At 38.4% G+C, this 26,146-nt stretch overlaps 1 protein-coding gene across 13 annotated transcripts in view; it reads right to left on the bottom strand.

Moving 5' to 3' along the window:
* Positions 1-26,146, bottom strand: part of CBLB (Cbl proto-oncogene B) — a 234,226-nt gene that overhangs the window by 169,701 nt on the left and 38,379 nt on the right. The window contains exon 1 of one of the 13 annotated variants that reach the window (XM_089330700.1): positions 12,029-12,050. The exons of the other annotated variants lie outside the window; for them this stretch is intronic. Coding sequence (XP_089186826.1) covers positions 12,029-12,045 — 17 coding nt within the window. The 5' untranslated portion in view covers positions 12,046-12,050. Of the gene's footprint in view, positions 1-12,028; positions 12,051-26,146 lie in introns of those variants that run through there. 13 annotated transcript variants of the gene reach the window in all.

Here is a 26,146-nt window from a genome sequence, read left to right on the forward strand (position 1 = left end):
TGCTGTGGCCCAGGAAGGCAGTGGAGGATGGCCCAAGTGCTTGGGCCCCTGTACCTGCATGGAAAACCAGGAGGAAGCACCTGGCTCCTGGCTTCAGATCCACATAGCTCTGGCAGTAGCAGCCATTTGGGGAGTGAACCAACAGAAGGAAGACTTTTCTCTCTGTCTCTCTCTCTCTCTCACTGTCTAACTCTATCTGTCAAATAAAAAAAAAAAAATCACCTTTTTTTTTTTTTTAAATAGCTGGTTGTCTCCAACCCTTTCTTCAACTCCCTTTCTTAAATCTACTTGTTGTTTCAACTTATCATATAATGAGTTAAGCTTATCAGTAATACCTGCATCTTTTTTGCTGCTAGTCACATAAGAGTAACAGAGGCCAAATAACATAGAAATGACACGCATGACTGGCTGGTTTGAAATGTTCAAACACAGCTGCAAATTTCAAGCACAGATAGTTTCTTAAACTTACCTACTCATCCTACAAATACTGAGTGAATATTTTATCTCAATGGCTGTGGTGGTCACTGGCAGGCACAACAGCAAATATAAACATACCTACACCTATAAGCATCAGAGTCCTCACAGGATCTCCAGGTCAGTAGGAGAAAGGCAGGATTCAAGCTGCCCTACAAACAAAAGTAGGGCAATGCTTCCAAGAACTATTCAAAGCAGTCTGACCCACGGAAATCTGGAATGGTTTTCCCGAAGAAACGAAATCCAAAGAACATACAGGAGTTACTGATACTGGGAAGAAGAAATAACAGCTCCACGCAGAAATGAGTATGGGAAAACCTCTGCTTTAAAAGAGCACAGGGCAATTACCAGGGGCTGGGAAAAGGCATCAGCATATACTCCACTAGGCAAAGAAACAAAGGAAACCTAGTGTCAAATGGGTAGAGAGGTATAAACAGTCACACTCAGGAGGACCTCATAGGTTATGTCTAAGACATGGGAACTATCAATGATGTGAGATGCTTATTTTTTTTCCAACTTCTACATAATTTTTCTTTTCTTTAAGATTTTATTTACTTGAAAAGCAAAGTGACTGAATTTGAGAGAGAGAGAGAGAGAGAGAGAGAGAGAGAGAGGTCATCCATCCACTTGGTTCATTCCTCAAATGGCTATACCTGCCAGGGAAGGGCCAGGCTGAAAAGAGGAGCCTGGAGCTTCTCCAGGTCTCCCCATGTGGGTGGCAGGAACCCAAGTACTTGCACCATCTTCTACTGACTCCCAGGAGCATTAGGAAGGAGCTGCTTGGGAGGTGGAACAGCTGGGACTAGAACTGGCATTCATCTGGGAATGCCAGCATCGCAGGAAGAGGCTTAACTGCTGTGCCACACTGCTGATCCACCCTACTTCTATATAAATTTTATGTAGGGTACTTGCTAATTTTTCTCCTTGGCTCTTGTTTTAAATACAATCAATATCTCAATGTCAGAACCTTATTCCAACTTCTTATTTGAACTTGGTAATATTTTAGTTCATTTGACAGGCAGTCTGTTTTCTCATGTATAACCAACCCCATTTACATCCCAGAGTTCTTCACAGAATTGAATGGTAAAGTATATTTTTAAATGCTAAAAATAAGAATATAGAAATATTAATTCGGAAACAGTACTTTAACCAGAATTAAAGGTAACTCATTAAACAATGTTTTTAGAGGGGTAAAATTCAGCTAACTCAGCAAAGACAAGAAGCAAAGAATAGCAGGTCACTTTCCCAGAAGGAAAAAATAGGTATAAAATAATTAAAAGAAAAACTTTAGAGAATATTTCACTTTATAATAACACACTATTTCTAAGTAACAAATGCAAACATAAAACCGGAGGAAATCAAATTAATGATAGAAACAAAACTTTCAAAGTGGGTATCATGGGGCTTATCTCTGTTGGCTTGCTTCATGGAGGAACATATTTTATAGATTTATAATTATAGCCTTGGGAATAAAAGAAAATTCATTTTATAGACAACAGTTGTTGATTATTTGAAGTTTCTAAAGCTCAAATTCTGTGCTCCTTAATTCCTTCACTTTACTAACATTTCTATGCAGAGGCATTTGAGTAACACTATGAAACAAGTCCTATTCTGTCCTCCTTTTAAATATTAACATTTGACTATGAAACTGAATTTAAATTACAATAACAGATTAGTTTTTCAACTGTCAATTATATCTCAATAAAGCTCAGGAAAAATAAAAGCAAAATTAGTCTTTCAGCATTTCTAAGGTTATGTCTCGAAGAGCCAGAAACAATATTGCATTTATAATGTCATATGTATATATAATTTATCATATATATATATATACATATATTTGTGGAGAAAGACTTGTACAAGAGGCAAAAGTAAGCTGTTGTATATATGGAACAAATGTTCCAAGGCTACTGGTATGCCTATGCCAAAAAAGTGCAGTAACAGTAACACTAAATAGCATATTGCTCAACTACCCTTAGAAAATTGACCACTTCCTAGTCTTCCCCAATTCTGAGAAATCTGATTTTCTTCTCACTGATGGCAGCATCTCAGTGTCAGTCTTATACAATGCTTGCAAAGCCATTGAAAACCCTCTCTTGAATAAAAAGACCCTAAGACAGGAAAACAAAGTAAATGGTATTGAAACTATCTCTGTAGCTTGGATTCAAATATAGTTCAATCTAACAGTTTTCATTTTTTTTTTCAGTTCTCTCAAATGAAAATGAAAAGAAAGATCTTGCTTTTATGTCCAAACACTTATGCCCTAGAATTTGAGAAATCAAGGAGTGAGGCCCAACTCTGAGTAGGATTTAAGACAAAATCAAATTTTCCCAACCCAAGCTTTTATATAATTAATGTTTGTATGGACATTGAAGATAACAAGAAAAATACATCATGATAGAAAATAAAACATTACAAAGTAGAACCTAGATATGAGCATTTGTCCACATACCAAAATCAATCAAACTGCATTACTGTGGCTAAGTGACCACGCTTTCATTTTGTACATTGTATGAAAACGGTATATTTAACTATGCTTAAACTCTGTAACAGATATGATTTAGTTTGTCATGAGAGAAAGCAGACTTTGATGCTACAATTAGATCCTATTATTTAAATAAAGGTGTCAAATGTTTATAAAGACAACTCTGGCCATGTTAACATTCTTCAATGATTCCGTATGCCCTAATGAATGAGGAAACTCAATAGTCTAAAATGCAGATACTTCTGAATTCTGATATCCCACACCTTCAAAGCCAAACCATCTACCCCTGCTTACACCACAACCATCACAACCATACAACCTGTATTTCCTGCTCCTATGTCTTCTGCAGTGTAGTCCCTCCATCTCCCATTCTCAACCCAGCAATAATCCTTCTGTTTCTGAAGATGGACTCCAATGCTATCTCTCCATAAAATTCTGTCATTAGTCCAGTCTGGCACAAGAAATATTATTCTGTCCAGTACTAGGCTTTGTATTTCTCTGAAGGAAGGCACCAGCATACTTAAATGCAAAATTATAATATCTTTTCTATACCTGCATTATTTCCCTAATTTGCAAACTCCTTCAGAGTAAATGGAGCTTTAAGTACAGGGAGAGTGCTTTACAAGGATCTACATCTTTACTGAATGAATGATAAAATCAGTGCAGTAGTGAAAGGAGAGATAAGGGGCTGGTGCTGTGGCACAGCAAGTTAACGCCCTGGCCTGAAGCGCCAGCATCCCACATGAGCACTGGTTGGAGTCACGGCTGCTCCTCTTCCAATCCAGCTCTCTGCTATGGCCTGAGAAAGCAGTAGAAGATGGCCCAAATCCTTGGGTCCCTGCACCCAAGTGGGAGACCCAGAAGAAGCTCCTGGCTCCTGGCTTCGGATCGGCACAGCTCCAACCGTTGCGGCCATCTGGGGAGTGAACCATCGGATGGAAGACCTCTCTTTCTCTCTCTTTCTCTCTCTCTGCCTCTCTTTTCTCTGTGTAACTGACTTTCAAATAAATAAATAAATCTTTAAAAAAAATCCATATTACAATGGAATACAAATAATTACTCTTATCAGTGTCAGTGAAAGATAAGTATTGAATGGTGTCATCTAATTTCATCTAGTTTTCTAATTTGCAAGGTCATGAAATTAGTAAGAATGAGTAAAATGCCCTTATTAATGTAAAAAATATTAATGTAAAAAATAAGTTGACTGCCCAAAAGTCACTTAAAACAAATCTGTCAGTTATTTTTTTCTAAACAAGTAAACAACTGCTCACTCTTCAAATTTAGCACTTAACCATGCTTTTCTCAAAAGTTTTATTTTACTACATTATTTTATATGTATACTACAAGGTATACCTAAGGTAACATTTATCAATTGAAGTTTCACAAACTCATTATTCCTTATGCTTCAGAAATACATTTTTCAAAAATTCAGAAGCACTCCAAAACATACACTGAGAAAAGAGAAAAAAAAGAACTGTATTTTCAAAGTAACTACAGGAGTAAATTGTACATAAACTGAATTCTATGTGTTCTTGGGCAAGGGCTATTCACTTAATATGAAGCTAAATGTTATTAAGAAGCAAAGTCCATCTGAAGGTTCAAGTATCACCTCCTTAATCTACTCAATCAACCATCAGGTTTTCTGAGCACCAAAGCAGAGGACACCATAAACTGTATGTTCTCTATCAAAGGAATCTACACATCAACTGCAATAATAAGCTTATCACAATTTCAAGTATAAGTGATTCCCTTTATTCCTGAACAATATGATCCAAGATCCCCAGCAGACACTTGAAACCACTGACAGTACCAAAGCCCATATATATTTTTTTAACTATAGATTTTAGCAAACTTAGCATACAATTTTCTTCTTTCCTTATTAGATTGAATCTTTTTACTTCTTCACTTAAAAGAAGCACTCTGTGGCTTCTCTTTGGCATATCTGAAATGCCAGCATCACTACTCTTTATACTGTGGGCCATAATTAAGTAAAATAAGGGTTACTTCTATACAAACCCTACAATACCAGGACAAGCCAGTATATCTGATAGCCAATACGGCTACTAAGTGACTAAAGGGTGCGTGGCATGTAAGAATACAGTGTGCACACGCTGGACAAAAGGATGATTCAAGGCCCAGGTAGGACATACTGGAGGGCAGGAGATTTGACAACACTACTCAGAATGGCACACAATTTAAAACACATGAATTATTTCTGGAATTTTCCATTTACTATTTTTGGACCACACTTGTTCATAAGTAACTGAAAGAAGCAAAGCTTTCAGGAAAGCAGAAAGTCACAATGGGTGAAGTCTTATGGAAGAGCTAGGATAGGAGCCAGGCAGTTGGGATGAACAAATTACAAAGAGTGAGAGGGAAATCGTGACCAAAGGTATAGAGAAAAGCATTAGCAAGAGATGTTTTTAGGATTATGAAGGAATGAAAAAGATACAGAGACAAGTCTGGAGTGGTAAGAAATGAAATGAGATATGTAAAGTAAACCAAACTAAAAGAAGTTATTTAATCCTTTGCAACAAAGGCCAATGCTCACAGGGAGATTAAAGTGTTAAAGACGACGTCTTAGCACATGAAGGAACAAGGTACTGGAAAGCCAGACATTCACAGCAATCTTGCCATGCACCAGGGAAGGCTGAACTAACTGAGTTACAAGCACACGGGCCACAAGGATCGGTAGGGGAGATTCAATAGAACACAGGACTTAATGAAGAGGGAAAAACGAAGAAAAGGATGACCTGAGTGAGGCCTGATAACACTAACAGAAGAAACAGTCTTGAGGAATACTGACTAGCATTTTGGAGAAAGACAACACAGCAAGAGGAATGCAGATGAAGTATCTTAAGGAAGGAAGACAGGCAACATTTCTGAAAAGCAAAGCAGTATTTCAGAGAAGCACAGGGAGGTACAGCAGGGGCCAGGCCCTGGACTGAACAGTAAGGTCAAGGAGGTCAAAAGGGAGCCTTTCTAGATCACCTTCTGAGAACTGCATCTCACTGAAATCCCAACACAGAAAACTACAGAAGTCATTCCAATCAAAGAGTTACGGGCAACACTGATTTGGCAATCAAAGCAGACAGGAAAGTGAACACTGCAAGTCTTCAGGTTGGTGTGAGAAAAAGTGCTGGTATTTAATAATCAATGGGTGTCTAAAGTATTATATACATATTAAAGAGCCAGGTACACTGTCACAACAAAAATGTGCCTAATTAAATTTTATGTCTATAACTTGTCATTTTAAATCATCATGTTGAAACCTGCTTCTTGGAACAAAATGCACTTGTGAAAATAAAGAATGTTTTCCAAAAGGTTTAATTATAATATCTTTGTTTAAGACTCTAGTTTTTAAAAATCAGCATTCATACTATGACCATGCCTAAATATGCTCAGAGTCGGTGAACTCAAAAGGCTTTCATAGCCTTGGCAACTCATGACAAGAGCCTAGGGTGATTACTAATGCCATAAACAAGAGTGTCAATTTGTTAAGTCAACAACAGGAGTCACTGTGCACTTACTCCTCATGTAGGATCTCTGTCCTTAATGTGCTGTACATTGTGATTTAAAGCTATAACTAGTACTCAAACAGTATTTTTCACTTTGTGTTTCTATGCGGGTGCAAACTGTTGAAATCTTTACTTAATGTATGCTAAACTGATCTTCTGTATATAAAGAGAATCGAAAATGAATCTTGATGTGAATGGAAGGGGAGAGGGAGTGGGAAAGGGGAGGGTTGTGGGTGGGAGGGAAGTTATGGGGGGGGAGCCATTGTAATCCATAAGCTGTACTTTGGAAATTTATATTCATTAAATAAAAGTTAAAAAAAATCTGCATTCATTCCTTTCAATATGTCACAATAATAATAATTTTTTTCAAAAATACAAGTTTCATCAGGTTTAATAAAAGTATTCTAAAGAAACTTCTGACAATAATTACTAACAAAGAACGGAAACTAATAAATTAGTAATAAAATAACATGTTTAGAGAACTAAAATGTTGTTTAGATCATTCTATGTTCAACAGAAACTGCAGGAATTCTTCAACCAAAACCAGAAAATATGAAAAGCCTATAGATATTTAGAAAAACAAATGATTGTAAAAGTTAGTTTTCTTAAAACAAATGTAAACGCAGTATACAACTATTTTAACCACTTCAAAAATATTTAGTACTTTATAAAGTATAAGATACAGAAATACTAAAGTCTAGAGATTTAGATTCAGAAAGGTTATGTCATTAACTCTGTGCTGTAAACTTGCAAAAAATTCTCAGAGAAAACGGCCATGTCCATGAAAAAAATCTACAATAAAATCAATTTGTTTCTACTTAACTTTGCAACTGTACTTGTCAATCTGCAAAAGAGAAATGTAGTACATGTAGTTATACAATAACTCTTTTGTGCTTTCATACTTGGTAAAATGTCAGATATAACTTGAGTAAGTCAAGTTTTATGTACGGACTAAACATGATCATTCTGAAAATGAGTTGAAGACAAAACTGTAAATATAAACACTAAAATTAGAGAAGGAGGTTTATCTGAAAGTTAAATATACAAGGAGGTGAAAGTAGGATATACACAAACAACTTCTGGTCAAAAGTAATCATACTGTTTTTTGATGTTTGTTTCTTCTGTGTTCATTTATTCCCCTGATCCTGAAAAGTGTCTACTCTAGTTTCTAGAAAGGTAATATTAGCAGAACTTTGCACTCAGTTATGTACAGCAAAATTCGTTAAATAGATACTACATTCCCCTTTAAAAAAATATTTACCTATTTATTTGAAAGGCAGAGTTACAGAGGCAGAGGCAGAGGCACAGAAAGAGGAAGAGAGGTCTTATATCTACTGGTTCACTCCCCAAATGGCCGCAATGGCCCAAGATGGGCTAATCCAAAGTCAGAAGCCAGGAGCTTCTTCCAGGTCTCCCACATGGGTACAGGGGCCCAAGCGCTTGAGTCATCTTCTACTGCCTTCCCAGGTCATAGCAGAGAACTGGATCTGAAGTGGAGCAGCCAGGACTGGAACTGGCACCCACAGGGGATGCCGGCAATGCAGGCAGCAGCTTTACTCACTAAAGCCACAGCACCGGCCCCTACATTTCCCTTTTATTGTACTCATTCAATGCACAGAATTATCAATAATTCCAAAATTACACTGGTACACCATTTCACTATTATTACATGTAAAAAATATATTCCTATAATGAAAACGTTATAGGTGAAATCCCAATTATTTTAAGTGTGGTTGGGTTCAGAAGGAAGAATCTAAGAGAAAGTTTAAAGTATTAGAAGCAGAGGAAGGGTAGTGGGTGCTAACATTTAATCAAGGGGAAAATATCTGTAGTATATGAATCAACAGAATAGCCAAAGTATTGAAGTTCGTGCTAATCAATCAGTTCTACCAAACCACCTCCTTCCATTCTTTGCTATCATGGTGACTAAAAACAAAAAAATAAGTTAATAACCAACTTCTTCTAGCTTAGAAAGAGAATATCTGGTCATTTGTTTTAGTTCCCTTCTGTTATGAAGTTATACAAATTTCAAACACATACACACAGACACACACACACACAGCTATAAAACCTCAAAGAGTACACAAGAAATTCTTTGGGATTTTTAAGAATTTTAAAGAATAAAATCAATGAAGCACATACAGAAAAATTTGAATCTGCCCCAATAGAAGAAAATGAATACACTGAGGTCCGGAATACTCATTTGGCTTTAAAAGTCCTACATTGCTGTATTCTTTCATTGTTACTTCCAGTTCCAGCTTGTTTACTAAGGAAAGTGGAATTTTAATTTCATAAAAAGTTAAAACTTGACATTTCTCACGGAGGTTCATACGATCTGGTATAAGGAAAATTTTACCGATATCCTTTGAGGCAGGACATGAAGTGATGGCTAACAAATACCACTATAAACCATTACTTCCAATAGATAAGATTTTCATGTCAATACTAAATGAAAAGTTTAATAATGCATAGCTGATATTTTCCTAATTTCATAGGACAAAGAAAACTCACCCAGGTACCGGTGTTGTTCCTTACATCAAACACAAAACAGGGGCTGGCACTGTGGTGTAGTAGGTTAAGCCTCTGTCTACAGTGCCGGCATCCCATAGGGGCGCCGATTCATGTCTCAGCTGCTCCTTTTCAGATCCAGCTCTCCACTAATGGTGGGTCTCTGCACCCATGTGGAAAACCTGGAAGAAGCTCCAGGCTTCTGGCTTCAGATCAGCCCATCTCTGGCCATTACGGCCATTGGGGAGTGAACCAGAAGACGAAAGACCTCTCTATCTCTCCCTCTCTCTGCCTCTCAAATAAATAAATCTAAAACACACACACACACACACACACACAATAACACAGGTACCTAGCTAATTTAATTTTATGATCTTATTTCATAAATATCACATACACCCACTCCCATATATGCCTGCTGATTCAAATAGTAACATGTCTGCTTAAGGGCTATAAGTCTCTCAATACCAAAGTGGTCAAAGGCTTACACATTCACTTTCCTAAAAGTCTAGGGCCAAATCAAATGATCTAACCCACAGTGGTAGTATCCCATACACATACCAGTCTACAACTAGGATGTTAAAATTTCACAATAGAAGTACAGATTCATATAAATGTTACTTGCCAAGGAAAAAGCTTTTTTTTTTGTTCAGAGCTAGTTGGGAAAAAAAGGAAAAAAAATTTAAAAACTCTCATTACAAAGGTCAGGAAATTTCAGAAGCATAATACCACAAATATACCTTGTGTTCTCCTTAGGATACAAGAAAGCACTGATATCCAACCTGTGACCCTGACTTTCTCAAGGTTCCTAGGTATGGAAATGCATAGAAAAATAAAAACAGGATTTTTGCTCATTGATTCCTCTTCCTTAACTAATTATTTTTATCATTTCAGCATTTCTCCATATCTTTAACCAGCTGATTCTTCCCTTGTAGCTCACAGGAAGAAAACAGAGCTTTTTGTTTGCAAGGTCATTATTTCATCCCTTCCTATTTCTCACGATACAAACTGAAACAAACAGAGATGTGAATGCATGTGTCTTATATGCTACCATAGTAAACACACTTTTCTGTAACTTTATTTCTTTTTTGCTTAATATCTTTAAGGTTGGTCCATACTGATACATGCAAATATGAATCATTATATTTCCAAATGGAAATGTTTCATTGTATAGATGTATAATTTGTTTAATTCTCTATCATTTACTACTGCATAATTTTTATATTTCTATATATAATTATCTTTTATGCAGCCACAATTATATGTAAATATATACTATGTGCACACGTATACTCAATAATGACAGAATGTAATCTGTTTAAGAACAAATCACATGTTTGAATGGAACAATGTGTTTAAATATCTCTAAATCCAAGAGGCATAGGGAAACTGCTCAAGAAAAACTGGCTTAATGTGAAGGGAATAAAAGATCTCAACAGATCTCAGATCTGTCAGTCTCTCACCCCTCTGTGAGCTTAAGTTCCATTTGTGGGAGGAGAATTCTAAAAGGCAAAGATTCTCCAACTTTCAAGGCTGCTCAATTCTGGCACTAACTGGTATTCTCTATTTTGGCTATTGTGGATTGGACCTCCTCCCTTTGCAAGGGAATTAAAATAATGTTCTTACTCAGCTACATTTGCTGGGAGGTCACTATCTGTTCAGGCACACTCAGAGCCAAACTAAACAAAGTGAAGCTAAAATAGAGGGAAGGGAATAACGTCAGGACCTTTTCAGATAGGGATGGGAAAATATGCCTCTCGTGAAAATTTTCAGGCTCCTCTGCTTACTCTTCATATCCAAACAATCTCTTACATTTTGTTTCTCTTTTCCAGCTCATGGTTTCTTTAAAAACAACATTTCAGCAACATACACTAGTATTCACATCCTATCTAGAACTACTGCCTATAGAACTTAATGGTGACCTTCAGGTACATCAGCATTTTCTGTTGTTTATAACTTCACTCTCCTTTAATCAAAGAAGGTATAGTGGCTTCCCCAAACTGAAGGAGAGAGAAAGCTCTCGAGCCTTGCCTCTCTCATCACACCCCTGGCCTTGTTGACATGCTATCTTTGTGCAGCTTGTGTTCCTGTTTATGGCTCAGAAAAGTACTTGTTTATAGAATCCGTTCAATGCCCTATTCATCCCCAGAAGTTAAGTGTGTTGAAATTAAAAGGCTGTGCTTGAATTTGATAAGTGAAATGACAGGGGACAGAAGGGCTAAACAGTTTTATCTTAAGCCTTTTCAAAAGGCCCTAAAACTCAAACATTGCCTCTGACATTCCTCCAACTTCCACCAAAAATAGATGGCAAGTTTGAACTTCACACAAGCAGCTGTTCCTGGCTACACTCAATGCCACTGACAGATAAAACCACACAGAATAGGGCAGCCCTGAAACACAAGGCTCCCTGGCCTGTGATCATCTCCGCTCCTCTTGGCAACCTTCCACCCACACAAGTAATTTAGGGACAGGTTGGCAGACCACCTCCCTCTGAAGGAGAACTTCCAGCCAGACTGAATCACCTGGACTCATCCATTCTCTTATTACATCCATTCCCACTCAGGACCACGGCAGTCCAGTGAAGACATTGTCAGACACACAGACTATTTTGACAACATTACAAGAAAATCTGGAGTTCAAAGAAACTGGTTTGAAGAACACACAAGAGACTTCACTTTGCTTGATTAGCTTAATCCACTTCCTAACCAACCCATCTATTCCAAATCCTTCCCTGATTCAGTCACCTGCACCCTTTCATAAACAGGGCAAACATGGACTGAGTCACCCACCTCAGCAATCTTGACCTTTGAAAAAGAGGATGCTTTTCTGTCTGGGCCACAGAACCCTTTTTTAAAATTAAAACTGATCTCTTCTGCCATGCTTCAATTTGTCAAAGTCCCCTGAACTCTGCACCCTCTACCTAGAATACCAAGCATCCTGCAAGGGTGCCCACAAGTTCCCTCTCCTAGGATTGCTCCAATACTCTCTTCTCTCAAATCCTTCCCCACCCCCAAGTCTAGCCCTAGTTTAATTCTAAGGAGTTCACCTGGGTCTCTCCACCATGTTCCATCTCTTCTTTTCAAAACTCCAAATAAGCTCCTTTACATTTTCCCTATACCATCACCGTGCCTACTTTTCTTCATGAAGGCACAGGTGCTCCAAAACTTCTTTTTCATAAGTTTTATTCCCATCATCAGGCCTCCTGAGACGAAGGCAGCTAATTAGACATCCTCAATTAAAGCCTCCTGGAGTTTTCCTCCGGCAACCTCAGCATTCCCTGAATCTCCAGACTAGCTGCTTGTCAACTCCACCAGATCTGTGTTAGCCCTGCTCACTCTTCAGGGATCCACGTGGGGCAGTAAGAAGGGCAGGTTGCTGCTGACTTTTTTTTTTTTTTTTGGTTGTTTTTACAGTGCAGTTTTATGCTTAGTAACCTTGTAAGGTACATTATTTGTGAAGGCTGTTACCATGGAATCAAATTCAAATGTCAAACATTTCCCCTAATTATACATGTAAAATGAACTGCAAGGTCGTGTTTTGCCATACAAATGGGGATTTAAGTCAGCAAACACAGACCTGGGGCCTAAATCAAAACCATGTCATCTCTGTGACATGAGAGGACTGAACACTGCATGCATAGCCTGAGTTCAGGAAACCTGTATAGTGCAATCAGCCTGTCTTTGGGAATCCCAATCTCCCCTTTTGTCTTTGTGCCTATCTCTGATGCCCATACTTATTCATAACTGATGTATGGTTTTAAAAAGGTATGTATATATTATTTTGCACCAACTGTGGAATTCCAAGTGGTGGATGTATCATTTGGAGGAGGAAGCTGACAGTCAGACCCATGCAGTGACCTTGATGGGAACACAAGGGCTTTCAGGGCAAGGGCATCTCCTGCTTCCCTCCTCTTTACTCCAGTGCCTCAGAGTGAGATTTCATTGTCCTACCTCCTCTCCTTTAGACCAACACCTGCAAGAAAAAGTATGTCTCCACTGCTTGTCAAAGTGTTAGCAAATGGCAGAGCCATGTACACATCCCTGAAGTGTAATCAAAACAGTACCTTGAGTATTACTGTAGGCGTTACTAAAGGCATCTTCTTTTCTATCCTCTTACACTAGGTCACTCGCCTCTATAGAACTTAATCACCAGCTGAAATTAGTAACCGATTTCATTATACCTCCTCCACTAGAATGCATGAAAGTACACTGAATTGTTCATGGCAGAAAAAAATGATGATACATTTATTTTGGTGTGAAAAAAGTTTGAAATCCATGTGTAACTTTTCATAATATGAATTTTCCATGAACTTTTTGAATACCTCTCCATGGGGAATAGAGCTGCATCTGAATTTTGCATCACTAAATCCCTCATGCATAGAACAAGGCCAGCACATTGAGAACCCTCAATAGATAATGTGTGAGATGAAAGAATCATTCTAGTTATAGTCATCCCTTCCTTCCAGTTTTGCAGCTAATGCCATATCAAACCCATGGTGAGCAGTTTCTTTTTTTTTTTCTTTTATTTGACAGGTAGAGTTATAGACAGTGAGAGAGAGACAGAGAGAAAGGTCTTCCTTCCGTTGGTTCATCCACCAAATGGCTGCCATGGCCGGCACTGCGCCGATCCAAAGCCAGGAGCCAGGTGCCTCTTCCTGGTCTCCCATGTGGGTGCAGGGGCCCAAGCACTTGGGCCATCCTCCTCTGCACTCCTGGGCCACAGCAGAGAGCTGGACTGGAAGAGGAGCAACTGGGACTAGAACCCAGTGACCATATGGGATGCCGGCGCCACAGGCGGAGGATTAACCAAGTGAGCCATGGTGCTAGCCCCGAAGAGTTTCTTTAAACCAATCTTCCATTCTGAATTGCATCACCTGTCTTAGGTGGATCTAGCAAGGAAAGGGGAAGAACAGGAAAAGAAGGAAGGGGAAAAGGAAAGAGGAAAGCAAAGAATGTAGAGTCTAATACATATGGAAGAGGAGCAGATTAATCCCAGTACTAGAAACTCCACAGAGCATTACTGTAAGGCATCTTCTCTTTTTCTATCCTCTTGCCCTAGATCACTCCTCTTTATAGAACACATTCCTAACTGAAATTTCAGCATTTTTATATATGCTAATTTCATTATGGTCTGCCTCCTCTTCCCCTTTTATCTTTCAAGGAACCAATGAATAAATACATGAAGTTATAAAAATGGTTAGCAAGGTAAACTAACAATAACAGGTTTCACTGCCATGTATTTTTTGACTCAGTGTTTACAGTAAAAACAATTTCTCATTGTTTTAAAGGTATAAAGTGCTCTGCGATTAGTTGGTACTTTTATCTGCTTTTGACTTATTCTTCCTGATGAGAAGATGTGAAAGCATTAATATAAAAAGGGATGGTGTTACTATCAGACTGGTAGTAACTTTCCAGTAATAATTATAATAATTATTATTATATGTAATAATTAAATTTCCAGTAATAATAACACTGTGCCACATCAAAAAGTAAATCCCAATCTTTCTATTCATTTTTCACTGCCCATCTGAAAGATATCCTTGGGAGAATTTTTATGACATATAAATTCCTGGAAATTAAGCAAAAAAAATTGAATACAATTTAAATTATTGAGAAGATTGCTTTAATTAAGCACCAAAACAATAAATCCAAGTGCTCTTGAAATGTAAAGTCAAGTACTTTGGGCTTCTAACTGCCTCTAGCATGAAATGCTCCCAATTTTGTTTATAGAGACTCAATTTCATTGCACAACTAATTCAAGGCAGTAAGATAGTAGATACTTCAAAAGAAACCCATTATGTCTTTAACCAGAGAAATTAACACATTCACATTTGCTACATACAGAAAATGTGATTTTCTACTTTCATCAAAAATAATAAAACCATATAACAACACAGTATAAAACATGATCTCCATTTACAAAAGGATAAAATATTACACAAGGCACACTCATCTGGAAACATCATAACTTTATAATATAGAATTTAACAAATGTCCTACTCCACTCTACATCACATAAACTGTATTAAAATAACCTTTTACATGCATGTTAAATGTTCTTAAGTATTGCTTAAGCACGTACAATGATTCCACACTTTAAGATTAAATCTATATCCCTTAACCTTCCATCATTATTCTCCCTTACTTCAGCTACCCTCTCATCATCTTTTAACCACTCTTACAACTAATCATGATAAAAAAAGATAAGAGTGGCTCACATTAATTTAGCAGCCAATAAAATGCCTGGGACTGGATCAGCAGTTGATCAATACCTTCTTAAATACTCTCAACTATGTCCATATTATAACATACTTCTTGGAAGTAGAGGCTTTGATAGAGAAGTTATGTAGACTGCCTCAATTACACAACTGTGGCCTGAACTCACATGTGTCTGGATAATTAATGGGACTGGGGATGGAAGTGAGTGAAGCCTGAACAAAATCAAGAAAACAGAAGAATCGGGCAGAAGCCCCATTTTTTAATTTTTTTTTTTACACACCCTAAGGCTGAGCGGATTCTGGGCAGGAGAGCAGCAGGAAGAGCAGCAGGCCCTTTCCTGGAGGCCCCAGGCTCCCCACTGCCAGGCTGGAGCTAGTGTTTTCACCCTGGGGGCCGGGGAGCAAGGAGGTCTTGGTGGGAAGGGTTAGGGGTGGGACTGCTATGAGAAGGCATGTTGGAGACTGGAAGCGACCTGGGTCCAGAACACTTGGGCAAGAGGTAACACCGTGGGGACAGAGCTGTGCCTACACAGGACTCATCTGTGGGCTCTCGGAGTGCGCACTGTGGTGTCTCCGGAGAAGCTGGGCTTCAGGCGCAGAGGCTGGCAGCTGAGGTTGTGGCGACTGTGCCTAGGGGAGCCAGCCTGGGAGGAAAGCCCAGTCTGAGCGAGGGTGTGACCCAGAGAAATCCAGCCCTCGCCAGCCACCAGAGTGATGAGGGCAAGTTGGGGGTTTGTTGGAGGGACAAGGGGCTTCGTGAAATTTTAGAGAGCGTTCTTTCACAGGAGGAGGAGAGACCAGCGGGAGCGCAGGAGTGCTGGCAGCGGGTGCTGGCAGAGCCTGGGGCTGGGTGGGGCAGGCCGGAAGGCTGCCTGGAGAGGGCAGGGGATGCTCCTTTAAAATACTGCTTAAGAGCAGGTTTCATGGATACAAGCAAATAAGAGAGTATCTGTTGTACTGAATTCTGGAATTAAAGATTCTAGAGGGTGACACGGAATTCACAATGGTAAGTTTCCTGACAGTGATGCCAACTATGTGGGTATAAGAGTTGCCTAAAATGAAGAAAACAGTGGGAAAAGACTGTAGGAAACGGTGTCCTTCAAATGCTGGGATGTGCTGTGAAGGCTCTTACTGACATCCACAAGGATGTGCATTATAATGGAGTTAGAAGGTCATGGAAGCCATGAGAGAAGCTTTTGAAAATAAACAGAGGAGCAATGGTACACAATTGACCTCAATGAACTAAGAGGCTTCTAACACTGCTTCCAGATCAAGAGCATGAGAGGGTTTTCTGTACTGATATGAAGGAAACGCCCCCTCTACGTTCCCACCAGTATATACAGAAAATGAATTTTAAAGTGGCAATGAATCACAGGCAAGGATGACCATGGGTGTTCGCTCTCCAGTTTTCTTTTAAATGTAAGATGCCTGGTATGTATATGCAATCATAGCTGAGCATACAGAATGTGACAGAATTTGGCAAGCTATAAATAACAGAGCTTAAAAAGATACCAATAGAAGAATATGTATCACCCCCGTAACAAAAGATAGCCCTTCTTTCAACTTCTCCGAACCAAGAGCTTCACTCACAGTTTACAATTATTCTGCTAAGAGTATAGTATTTCACTATAACTAAAGAATGTGGGACCAAACACTGTCATTCAGTGTAGCTGTATCCGGTCCCCAGTGTGATGACGTTAGTTGCCTTTTGTACTGAAAATGACAAACCAAACAATGCTCTCTGAAAATTTCTCATTCATCACTATGAAACTTCTTTTTTCCTAGTACTCATCTCCCACACAGAAGTCGGTTCCCACAACATTCACAATTTCTTGTAAGTGGTATTACTTTGAGTCTAAAAGGTTGCAAAGTACTTGGCATTTTCCCATCCATTATAATATAAGCCCACAAACTCCCCAAGCAAATAACTCAATTTCATCTCATGTGTGTGTGTTCAGGACCAATGTCAGACAGCTAGTACTTATGAGGGTCTGTGAGCAGGGAAACTAGCCAGGCAGAGTTGACAAGCACCTGCCAGGCAGCAGCCAAAGGCAGAAGGAGAAGGGAAAGATATGGGAGAAGAATACAAAGAAAGGAGGTACAACAGGGCACACAAAAAGACTACCCGGGAAATTGGGACTATCAAAGCACAGCATCCTGTGTTACCCTCAATCAATCATAAATTACAACAGAAACAAAGACAGTTACTGCATGGCTTAACGTCAATTAACTGTACCACATGTCCCTAAATTATTATATACTATTAAAGAACATTATTAGCATGAATTCAGTGCATGCTTTTAACTAAGCAAAGTATGGTTAATAAATGACAATGCCTTCACATATTAGTATGCAAGTCTGAAATTTCACCTAAAAAAAGTATAGTAGAAGTGGTGTAGACTGCCAGCAAGGGTGATGGACTTTGGCACAGAGTTTCTGCTGTGTGTGAGGACAGAGGGTAATACCGGCTTACACGGATGTTCCTTTCCTTCTTGTTCAAAGTACAGAGCTCCAGTCTATGAGGTAGTCAGACACAGTCCCCTTTACTCTTCAAGTTCCGCTGACCTTTGGTCATCCTTAAACCACCACCCTGCTCCACGTGACCGGGATGACTCAGAATCATCTTTCCAGTCTAGCCAACAGAGAGCAGGAAAAAGGGAAGGAGGAGGGCATGTGGCCTGCCCTTAAGAGCAGGACCCAACAGTGCACAGCTCACTTTTATTCATATCCAATCAGTCAAAACTTACTCATAGGGTCACATCAGTTCAATGTGAGCCCAGGAACTACTATCTTTGTTACGGGTGGATAAAAAATAGGAGAATATGCTATGAGAGAAAATGAGCAAAACCAGTTTTGAAGACAACTGGCCAGTCTTTAGCACAGACAATAATAGAAACTACAAAATGATTTTAAGGTATTAAATGTTTCTTTCAGCAGATTAAGCAAAGCAACAGTTTTGAATTACCGCCCTTCTCTAGAGGAGAAAATATTTAGATACAAAGATACGTTAAATATAGAATTATGTGAAATACTATTTTTTTAAAAAACTACTGGCAAATATTTATCAATTTATAATAGATGATTATATCCAAAAGATAAAATATTTCTGAAACTAAACTTTCTTTTTTGAACACAACTTACTGATGTTAAAAACATAGTATCTGCAGGTCTAAAGTAGTTTAGCTGTGACTCCAGAAAGGTCAAAGGAAGTTTTACACAACTTTCTCTAGGGACATTTCAACATACCACCTACATCAGCAGTAATGAGGCAGTTCAAGAAGGTGAGAAAACATTTCAACCACAATGGAACAGAAGCTTCTAAGGACTTCTGTGCCTCATTTCTAGACCAGAAAAACTTAACAAATACAACTCACTGCAGTTCTTTGTTAATTATAGTCTTCCTGGACATAAAAAGCAATTTCAGTAACAATCAGTTTGTTTTCTCTTCTTTTCCCTATTAGTAACTGCTAAAGAGATACTTTCTAATGCAATGAAAAAAAATAGTATTTCAAACACCAGATTTATGTAACTTATAAAATATATCTATATTAGGAAATAGGTTACTATTCTGATCTGGCATTGTAGCTTATGTCAAAATACACACACATGTGAAGTAAGTGTAATGAATACTGCTGACTTTTTGTAAAGATGTTTTGTCACAGTGAAGACAGAAGATCCTTTTCCACATACAAGTTATCTCTAGGATCTGAAAGAAAATCTCCTAAAGTCAAATTTGTCTTTCTCTTCTCCTTATCTACGGAATATGTCCACAGCTGTATCACTGACACCTAGTTCTAAAGAGGAGCTGGGATGCTTCTAAACACAAAGAAATGATAAGTAAATACAATGCTACTTGCCTCATTTGATTGGTTTACACAGTATACATCTGTTGGTATATCTATCTATATCTATAGCTATATCTATCTATCTATTTATCTATCTATCTAGTAACAGAGTTACAAAGAGAGAGAGAGAGATGTTCCCTCTACTTGTTCACTCCCCAATGGCTGCAATGGCCAGGGCTGGCTGGGCCAGGCTAAAGCTAGGAGCTTCATCTGGGTCTCCCATTTGCGTGCTGGGGTCCAAATACTTGGTCTATTTTCCATTGCTTTCCCGAGTGCAATAGCAGGGAGCTGGATCAGAAGTGGAACAGCCAGGACTTGAATCAGCAGCCATATGAGATGCCAGCATTGTAGGCAGCAGCTTAACCTGCTATGCCACAATGTCAGCCTGGTATATATCTGCTTAACCAGAAGATTATACATCCAAAAAACATGTTAAGTATTTCATGTTCATCAAAAATTTTAAATAATTTTTTAATTCCTAGGTCTCTGTCACTTGACTAGCATTACAATTATCTTTAGGACGACCCACAGTGCCAAAGAATAAATTATTTCAAAGTTAATTAATATTCATTTTAATTTAAAAATGCCGTATCACTTACTTTAGTGTAAAGTTTTGGGGCCGACGCTGAGGCACAGTGCGTAAAGCCACTACCTGCAGTGCCAGCATCCCATATGGATGCCGGTTTGAGTCCTGGCTGCTCCATTTCCCATCCAGCTCTCTGCCAGGGCCTGGGAAAGCCATAGAAGATGTCCCAAGTCCTTGGGCCCCTGCACCTGCGTGGGCAATCTGGAGGAACTCCTGGCTCCTGGTTTCAGATCGGCGCAGCTCTGGCCGTTGTGGCCATCTGGAAAGTGAACAAGCAGATGGAAGACCTCTCTCTCTCTCTCTCTCTCTCTCTCTCTACCTCTGCCTCTCTGCAAATCTGCCTTTCAAATAAACAAATAAATCATTTTTTAAAAAAAGAATATTGCAAAGTTTTAAAAAGAAAATGGTATTTTGAGACATTTACTCATATTCACAGTTAATTGTTTAACTGTAAATGCAAATCCCACTGTTTAAAGTATTATAAGAAATGCAAATAATTTTTGTTTTTAATTTCAGAGGCAGAGAAATGGTGACAGAGCTCTCATCCACTGGTTCACTCCCCAAATGCTCACAACAGCTGAGACTGGGGCATGGCTGGAGCCAGGAGCCAGGAATGCAATGCAAGTCTCCCATTTGGGTGGGAAGAACCCAACTACCTAAACTATCACTGCTGCCTCCCAGAGTCTCCACTGGCAGGAAGCTGAAGTGAACAGCCAGAGGCAGGAATCAAACTCCCTATAAACTCAAACCAGCCCCTGAAATGCAGTCTTCAGTTTAAAAGGACATCTCATTTTATATGTAGTTAACTCACCTGTAAACCCAGAAATTCCCACTACCAGGCATATTTTAATTGTCTCATCACAAGAACTTTTACTCTGGGGAACTCTAATGCCTTATATGTTAAAAAAAAAACAAGTCAGAGAGCAAAGAAGAGAGAATGTGTACAGTTACAACTGCACTTTTTACCTCTCCCTGACACCAAAGTAATGCATTACAGTCAACAGGAAAACAACTTCCAAGACTTTCTATGGTATCATTATCTTACAAATCCTATGAATTATGATAGGAAAAGCCTCTTAAATCAAGCTATTGAATAGGTGCCCTACACTGCCTCACATGGTTGCCCACAGTTTATGACAGACATACACATTCTTTTACTTAATTTTCTAGAGGAAGAAATACTCCCTATCAAAGACTTCACTGCTGTACACAATACTTTCCCCTGACTCAGCTTTACAAGGATCTGAATGTTTTTCTTCTGTTACAGGAAGTGTTGGTAGCCTTGATGCAGGATCAGTCTTACAAAGTATCATATAACAAGAAAGATCAGATTTAGCTGTGAAACTCAGCAGAGATGAAAAGTAGGTTCTTCGTTTTGAAAGACCATCTTTTTCTCTCAAAATCTGCTTCTAAAACATAAATATATAATCAAACCGAATACCTGTAGTGTAAGGGTAAGTTTTAAAGTTACCAAACAGTAAAAGCTCTGACTGTATATTTCAGAGGCAAGGCTACGGTTAAGACACACCCACAGTGATGGAATGCTCTCCACCTGAGAAGCCCAAGCTGAAGCAGAAGGTCTACTACAACTTCATTTAGGGCACAGAAGAAAAGTGGTCAGATTTAAAAGCCAAACTCTGCTCTCAAAGAGAAAGAAGTAGGTCGATTCGTATATTCAGCTATCAGTTGGCTGCTTGTTGTACATTTGGCTTGTGGGCTACTACAAGGATAAAATGTGGCAACCACCAAAATACGGAAAGCACCAAACTTCAAAATGAGGAGGATTTCACTGATGAGAAAGCTGGCATGTGAAAGATCCAAAAGGCAAACCTTCTGTCATTTAAATACGAAGTAGTCTGGTATAGTGTAAGAGTAACTTCCTTTCTTATTTTATTTTTTCCAATATACATTGCCCCTACTGCAGATCACAAACGTAACAATGCTCGGGGCCAAAAAGTCACAAGAGAAAAAAAGAAAACCAAAATCCCCCAGCTCTTACCTGCTGAGACACAGGACCCACACGTTTTCACACACCTCTGAGCTTCACGCACACTTCCTACCCCTCTAAAAAATTTTCCATGACATCCTTGCCCTGACTCCAGCTAGTCCTACCCAAGCATTAGCCTTATTATATTTCCCTACTAGATGTTTTGCCCGACCCCAAGGTGGCCCCTGTGAGTCCTGAGGCCCCTAAGCAACCCTCAGCCAGACATGGGAATCTGAAAGGTCAAGAAAGCACTGTGCTTCTAACTCACTGACTACAGGGTTTCAACAAATTGTAAAAACTCAAAAAAGCTCAAGGCAAATGTTTCAAAATAAAAACTTCAATTATACTTTGAAAGATGGGTAATAAGCGAGAAAAGGAAAAAAAATTACAAACATTAGAAATACTGTGACAACTTATTGGATAGAGCAGTCAAAGACCCATGTAAGGAGGTGATACTTAAGCTTAGTTAGATATTTGCTACATCCATAATGTAAGAATAAAATTAAAGACTTTTCAGGAAAGGGAAGAAATCTGAAGAGGCAACAGGTGGAAAATAGTTTGGCACTATCCAGGAAGTGAAATTAGACAAGTGAGGCTAGAGTTGAAATATTATAATTCAAGAGTAAGAACAGAGGAGTAACATTATTTTTGTTCTAATTATTTCCATTTCAAAGAACCAAATAAACAAAGCCACTAGGCGGGAAAATATAGTATGGAATGCAAAGTAATTCAATAGGGGTAGAAAATATGGTTAGGAAAATTAGGCTGACGTCTAAAAGCTAGTCATAGCAGTTTCAACTTGATATAATTAGAAATAATTAAAATTTGTTATAAGTTGGGATGATGAATATCAAAGAAACGATGACAATTCTTTCAAGAAAGCAAATGGCAATGCCTCACTATCATTCACCAATTTCATGAAAAGAGATGTACACCACACAAAAATTCCTGTTTCCATACTATGTTCATTAACTTACACTTACAACCAAGAAAAGCTAGCACATGTGTCATAGAGATTTTAACATTTTGCTTTAATTTTCACGAAGAAGAATTTTAATTTGGATGCATCATGTTCAAGTTTTATACTTCTCAGTGAAGCTTTCAGGAATGCTAATTTGGGGCAGTAAACATCCAACAAATAATTCAGTATGTGAAAAATGATTTCACTTTTAATTCTGAGGTTTCCATTCTATGCAAAAAAGACTTTAGACACTGGTTCTAATTATGGATCAGCAGGCAAAAGAGTGATGCATGTGGCTACAAAGCTTTTTTCCTTCCTTTTCTAAAATGTCACATGAATATATAATCCATAACTGACTAAGTGAAATACCTCTGGACCATATCAGATTAACAAGTGCAATTTAATTAAATTTGTCGTTGCAGCCACAGAAAGAAAACAAAATTCAACAAACAAAAACAAATCAACAACATCTCCTGCAACAGTCTGAACTTACGGTGAGGTTCAGTTCCACAATGCAGCAGTACTGGGAAGTGGAGCCGAGTGGGAGGTTTCTGGCTCATGAGGGCAGAGCCCTCATGATTAAACTAATGCACTCTTGACAGAGTGTGTTCCTGCTCTTGTGGGACCAGGTTAGTTACTGCAAGGGCATACTGTTACACATAAAGTTCATCTTGCTCAGCCTTCTCTTTCAGGTTAAATCTTCCACATCTGCCTGCTTGCCCTCAGCTTGGCTGCCATTCAAGCAGCAACAAGAGGGCCTCATCAGAAGCCAAGCAAATGTAATCACCTCATCTTGCATTTTAAGATCTGTTACCCAAATAAACCTTTTTTCTTTAAAAATTACCTAGTTTTGCACGTTGTGAAACAGCAACAGGAAAAGTACTGGTTTATAGGCTTATAGGCTTACTAATACTCTACTACATTCATAAATGTCCTGTCCATATATGGATTTAAAATTCTCCAAGTTTTATGATTCATTAAGACACAGCTTGAGATTACTGTATACTCATCCCAAATTCCTTCACTACATAAAAATTGATGCCTACTCTGTAGAAACTGTGGCAGGAACTTGGGTGAGAATATTAAAGAAAAGAATTGCACATTGCAACAGGCTTAGGAATGAACAGAACACAGTACCACAAGAAATTAATGTGTGGAAAAATTTAGAATGATTGGTCAAGGAAGACCTCTCTGAGTCACTGACATTTAAGTTTTAATCTGAAGGATGTGCAAGAGTTGGAAAGCTGAAAAAAAATCTCACAAGTAAAGCTGCAGATTAGAAGGTATTGAACGTCTGAAAACTGAAAAATGATGAGTAGCTGGAGCATGAACATCTGAACAAGCCTTTAAATGGGTGAGAAAGGAAGAATATAGAGAAAAATAAGTCAAACACCTTCATATGAACAAATAATGCTTTTTGTCTTAGACATCATAGTTTCCATTCATTTCAATTCATTTCCATTCATGATCTTGAATAATCAGGATGGGTTTGAAGACAGCAAATAATACAACTCAGATTGTAACCAGTAACCACAATCGATTCTAGAGAACATTCCAGAAACTCGCCTCAAGCAAAATAGTGAAATAAAACTGAATAGCTTCCTCTGAGACAGGTACATTAATTTCCATGACCAGTTAAAATTAAAGAAAAAAACCAAAGACTTTAACATAAAACAAACATTAGTGACTTAATTTTTACAATTCATTTGGTTTTCATTTGGATTTCTTCACACAGTTTAGTTTTTTTGGTACAAAATGCTATTAAGGTTTATTTTACATATTTAGGGGTATTATAAGCATAAATGTTTGAGATTAGTTCTGACTTTAAGCAAGACTCGCATTCCTAACTATGTTCCTTATAATTCAAAAAAATTTTTATTATTCATGGAAACTTCAAAAATGTAACATGCTTCTCTTTTAAATCAGTTAATGCCATTAATTTCATTTATTAAATTATTCAATATTAAGTTATTCAATAATTTAGACTGCTTTTTTTTTTTTTTTTTTTTGACAAGCAGAGTGGACAGTGAGAGAGAGAGAGACAGAGAGAAAGGTCTTCCTTTTGCCGTTGGTTCACCCTCCAATGGCTGCCACGGCCAGCGCGCTGCAGCTGGCGCATCGCACTGATCCAAAGCCAGGAGCCAGGTGTTTCTCCTGGTCTCCCATGGGGTGCAGGGCCCAAGCACTTGGGCCATCCTCCACTGCCTTCCTGGGCCACAGCAGAGAGCTGGCCTGGAAGAGGGGCAACCGGGACAGAATCCGGCTTCCTGACCGGGACTAGAACCCGGTGTGCTGGCGCCGCAAGGTGGAGGATTAGCCTATTGAGCCACGGCGCCGGACTTTTGGAAGTCTTAGAGCAGTATCAATTTAAAAATGAAATTCTGGAGTGGGTTTCAACCAAGAAGTTAAGACACCAGTTAGGACACCTATGGCTCACACGAGTGTACCTGTGTTCAACTTCCAGTTTGGGCATCCCATTCCAGTTTCCTGCCAACAGACACCCTGGGAAGCAGCAGTGATGGCTCATACAACTGGGTTCCCATGACCCACATGTCTCTCTCAGCTTCAGTCTCTAGCTGCTGTAGGCTTTTGAAGAGTGAAACAATGGATGTGGATGGATCTTGTCTCTCTCTCTCTCTCTAGAAATTTTAATTTATTTTTTACTGAAAATGCTCTACATTATATAATAGTTTCCTCTGAGATAATTCAAAAAATCACTAAGGACCAGTATCACAAATTAATTAGAACTTGTTAACTAAAGAAATTTTCAATTAAAAAAACCTGAAAGTAATTATTTTTTGTGGTTGCCAAGTGCAGAATTAACCTATCTCCCCCCAAATTCTCACTAAATAGCTCCTTTTTGTCTTATTAATTTTTATTGCAAAAGAATCATTAACACAATATCTTTAAAACTATATATAAATCAAAACATCTTTAAGGGGCAGGGCATAGAAGTAGAGAGAAGTGCCTGTAGAGACACTGATCAAAGAATACATCATTTTAGTTAGAAAAGTTCAACAGAGCCACTGTACAACACAGTGACTAAAGTTAAAGACAAGTTATTGTGTATTTAAAATTGCTAACAATTATATTTTAAGTGTTTTCCACTAGAAAAAAAGTATGCAAGATAATGGAAATATTTATTAGCTTAATTTAGCCATTCCACAAGTATCCTTGTAGAACCAAAACATGTGATATATCACAAACACATATAATCCTGTCAACTTAAAAATACAGCACAGCAAAGAAGCTAAAAATAAAAATAAAAACAAAACCTTCTTCACTGTACATGAAAACGAGTTCAAAAATGCATAAACAAAATAACAAGGACATGGTTAAACTCTGATCACAAAAGTGCACATCACATGAGGAAGGTCTAGCCTACTCTTCTTTTATCCTATTCACTTCATGTGGCGTAATAATTGTAAAGACTCCCAGTATACTGAGCATTCATTCAGAATCCAAGAAGATACTTCCTATATAGTTGCACGTAGCAGGGAGCAATTAAACAACATTAACTGCTACTTAAACCAATAAAAGAACTAAAAGAAGCACAATTATATTTCTA

This window comes from Oryctolagus cuniculus, chromosome 4 (assembly GCF_051225735.1).
Source record: "Oryctolagus cuniculus isolate XC-2025 breed Fujian yellow rabbit chromosome 4, ASM5122573v1, whole genome shotgun sequence".
NCBI lineage: Eukaryota > Metazoa > Chordata > Mammalia > Lagomorpha > Leporidae > Oryctolagus > Oryctolagus cuniculus.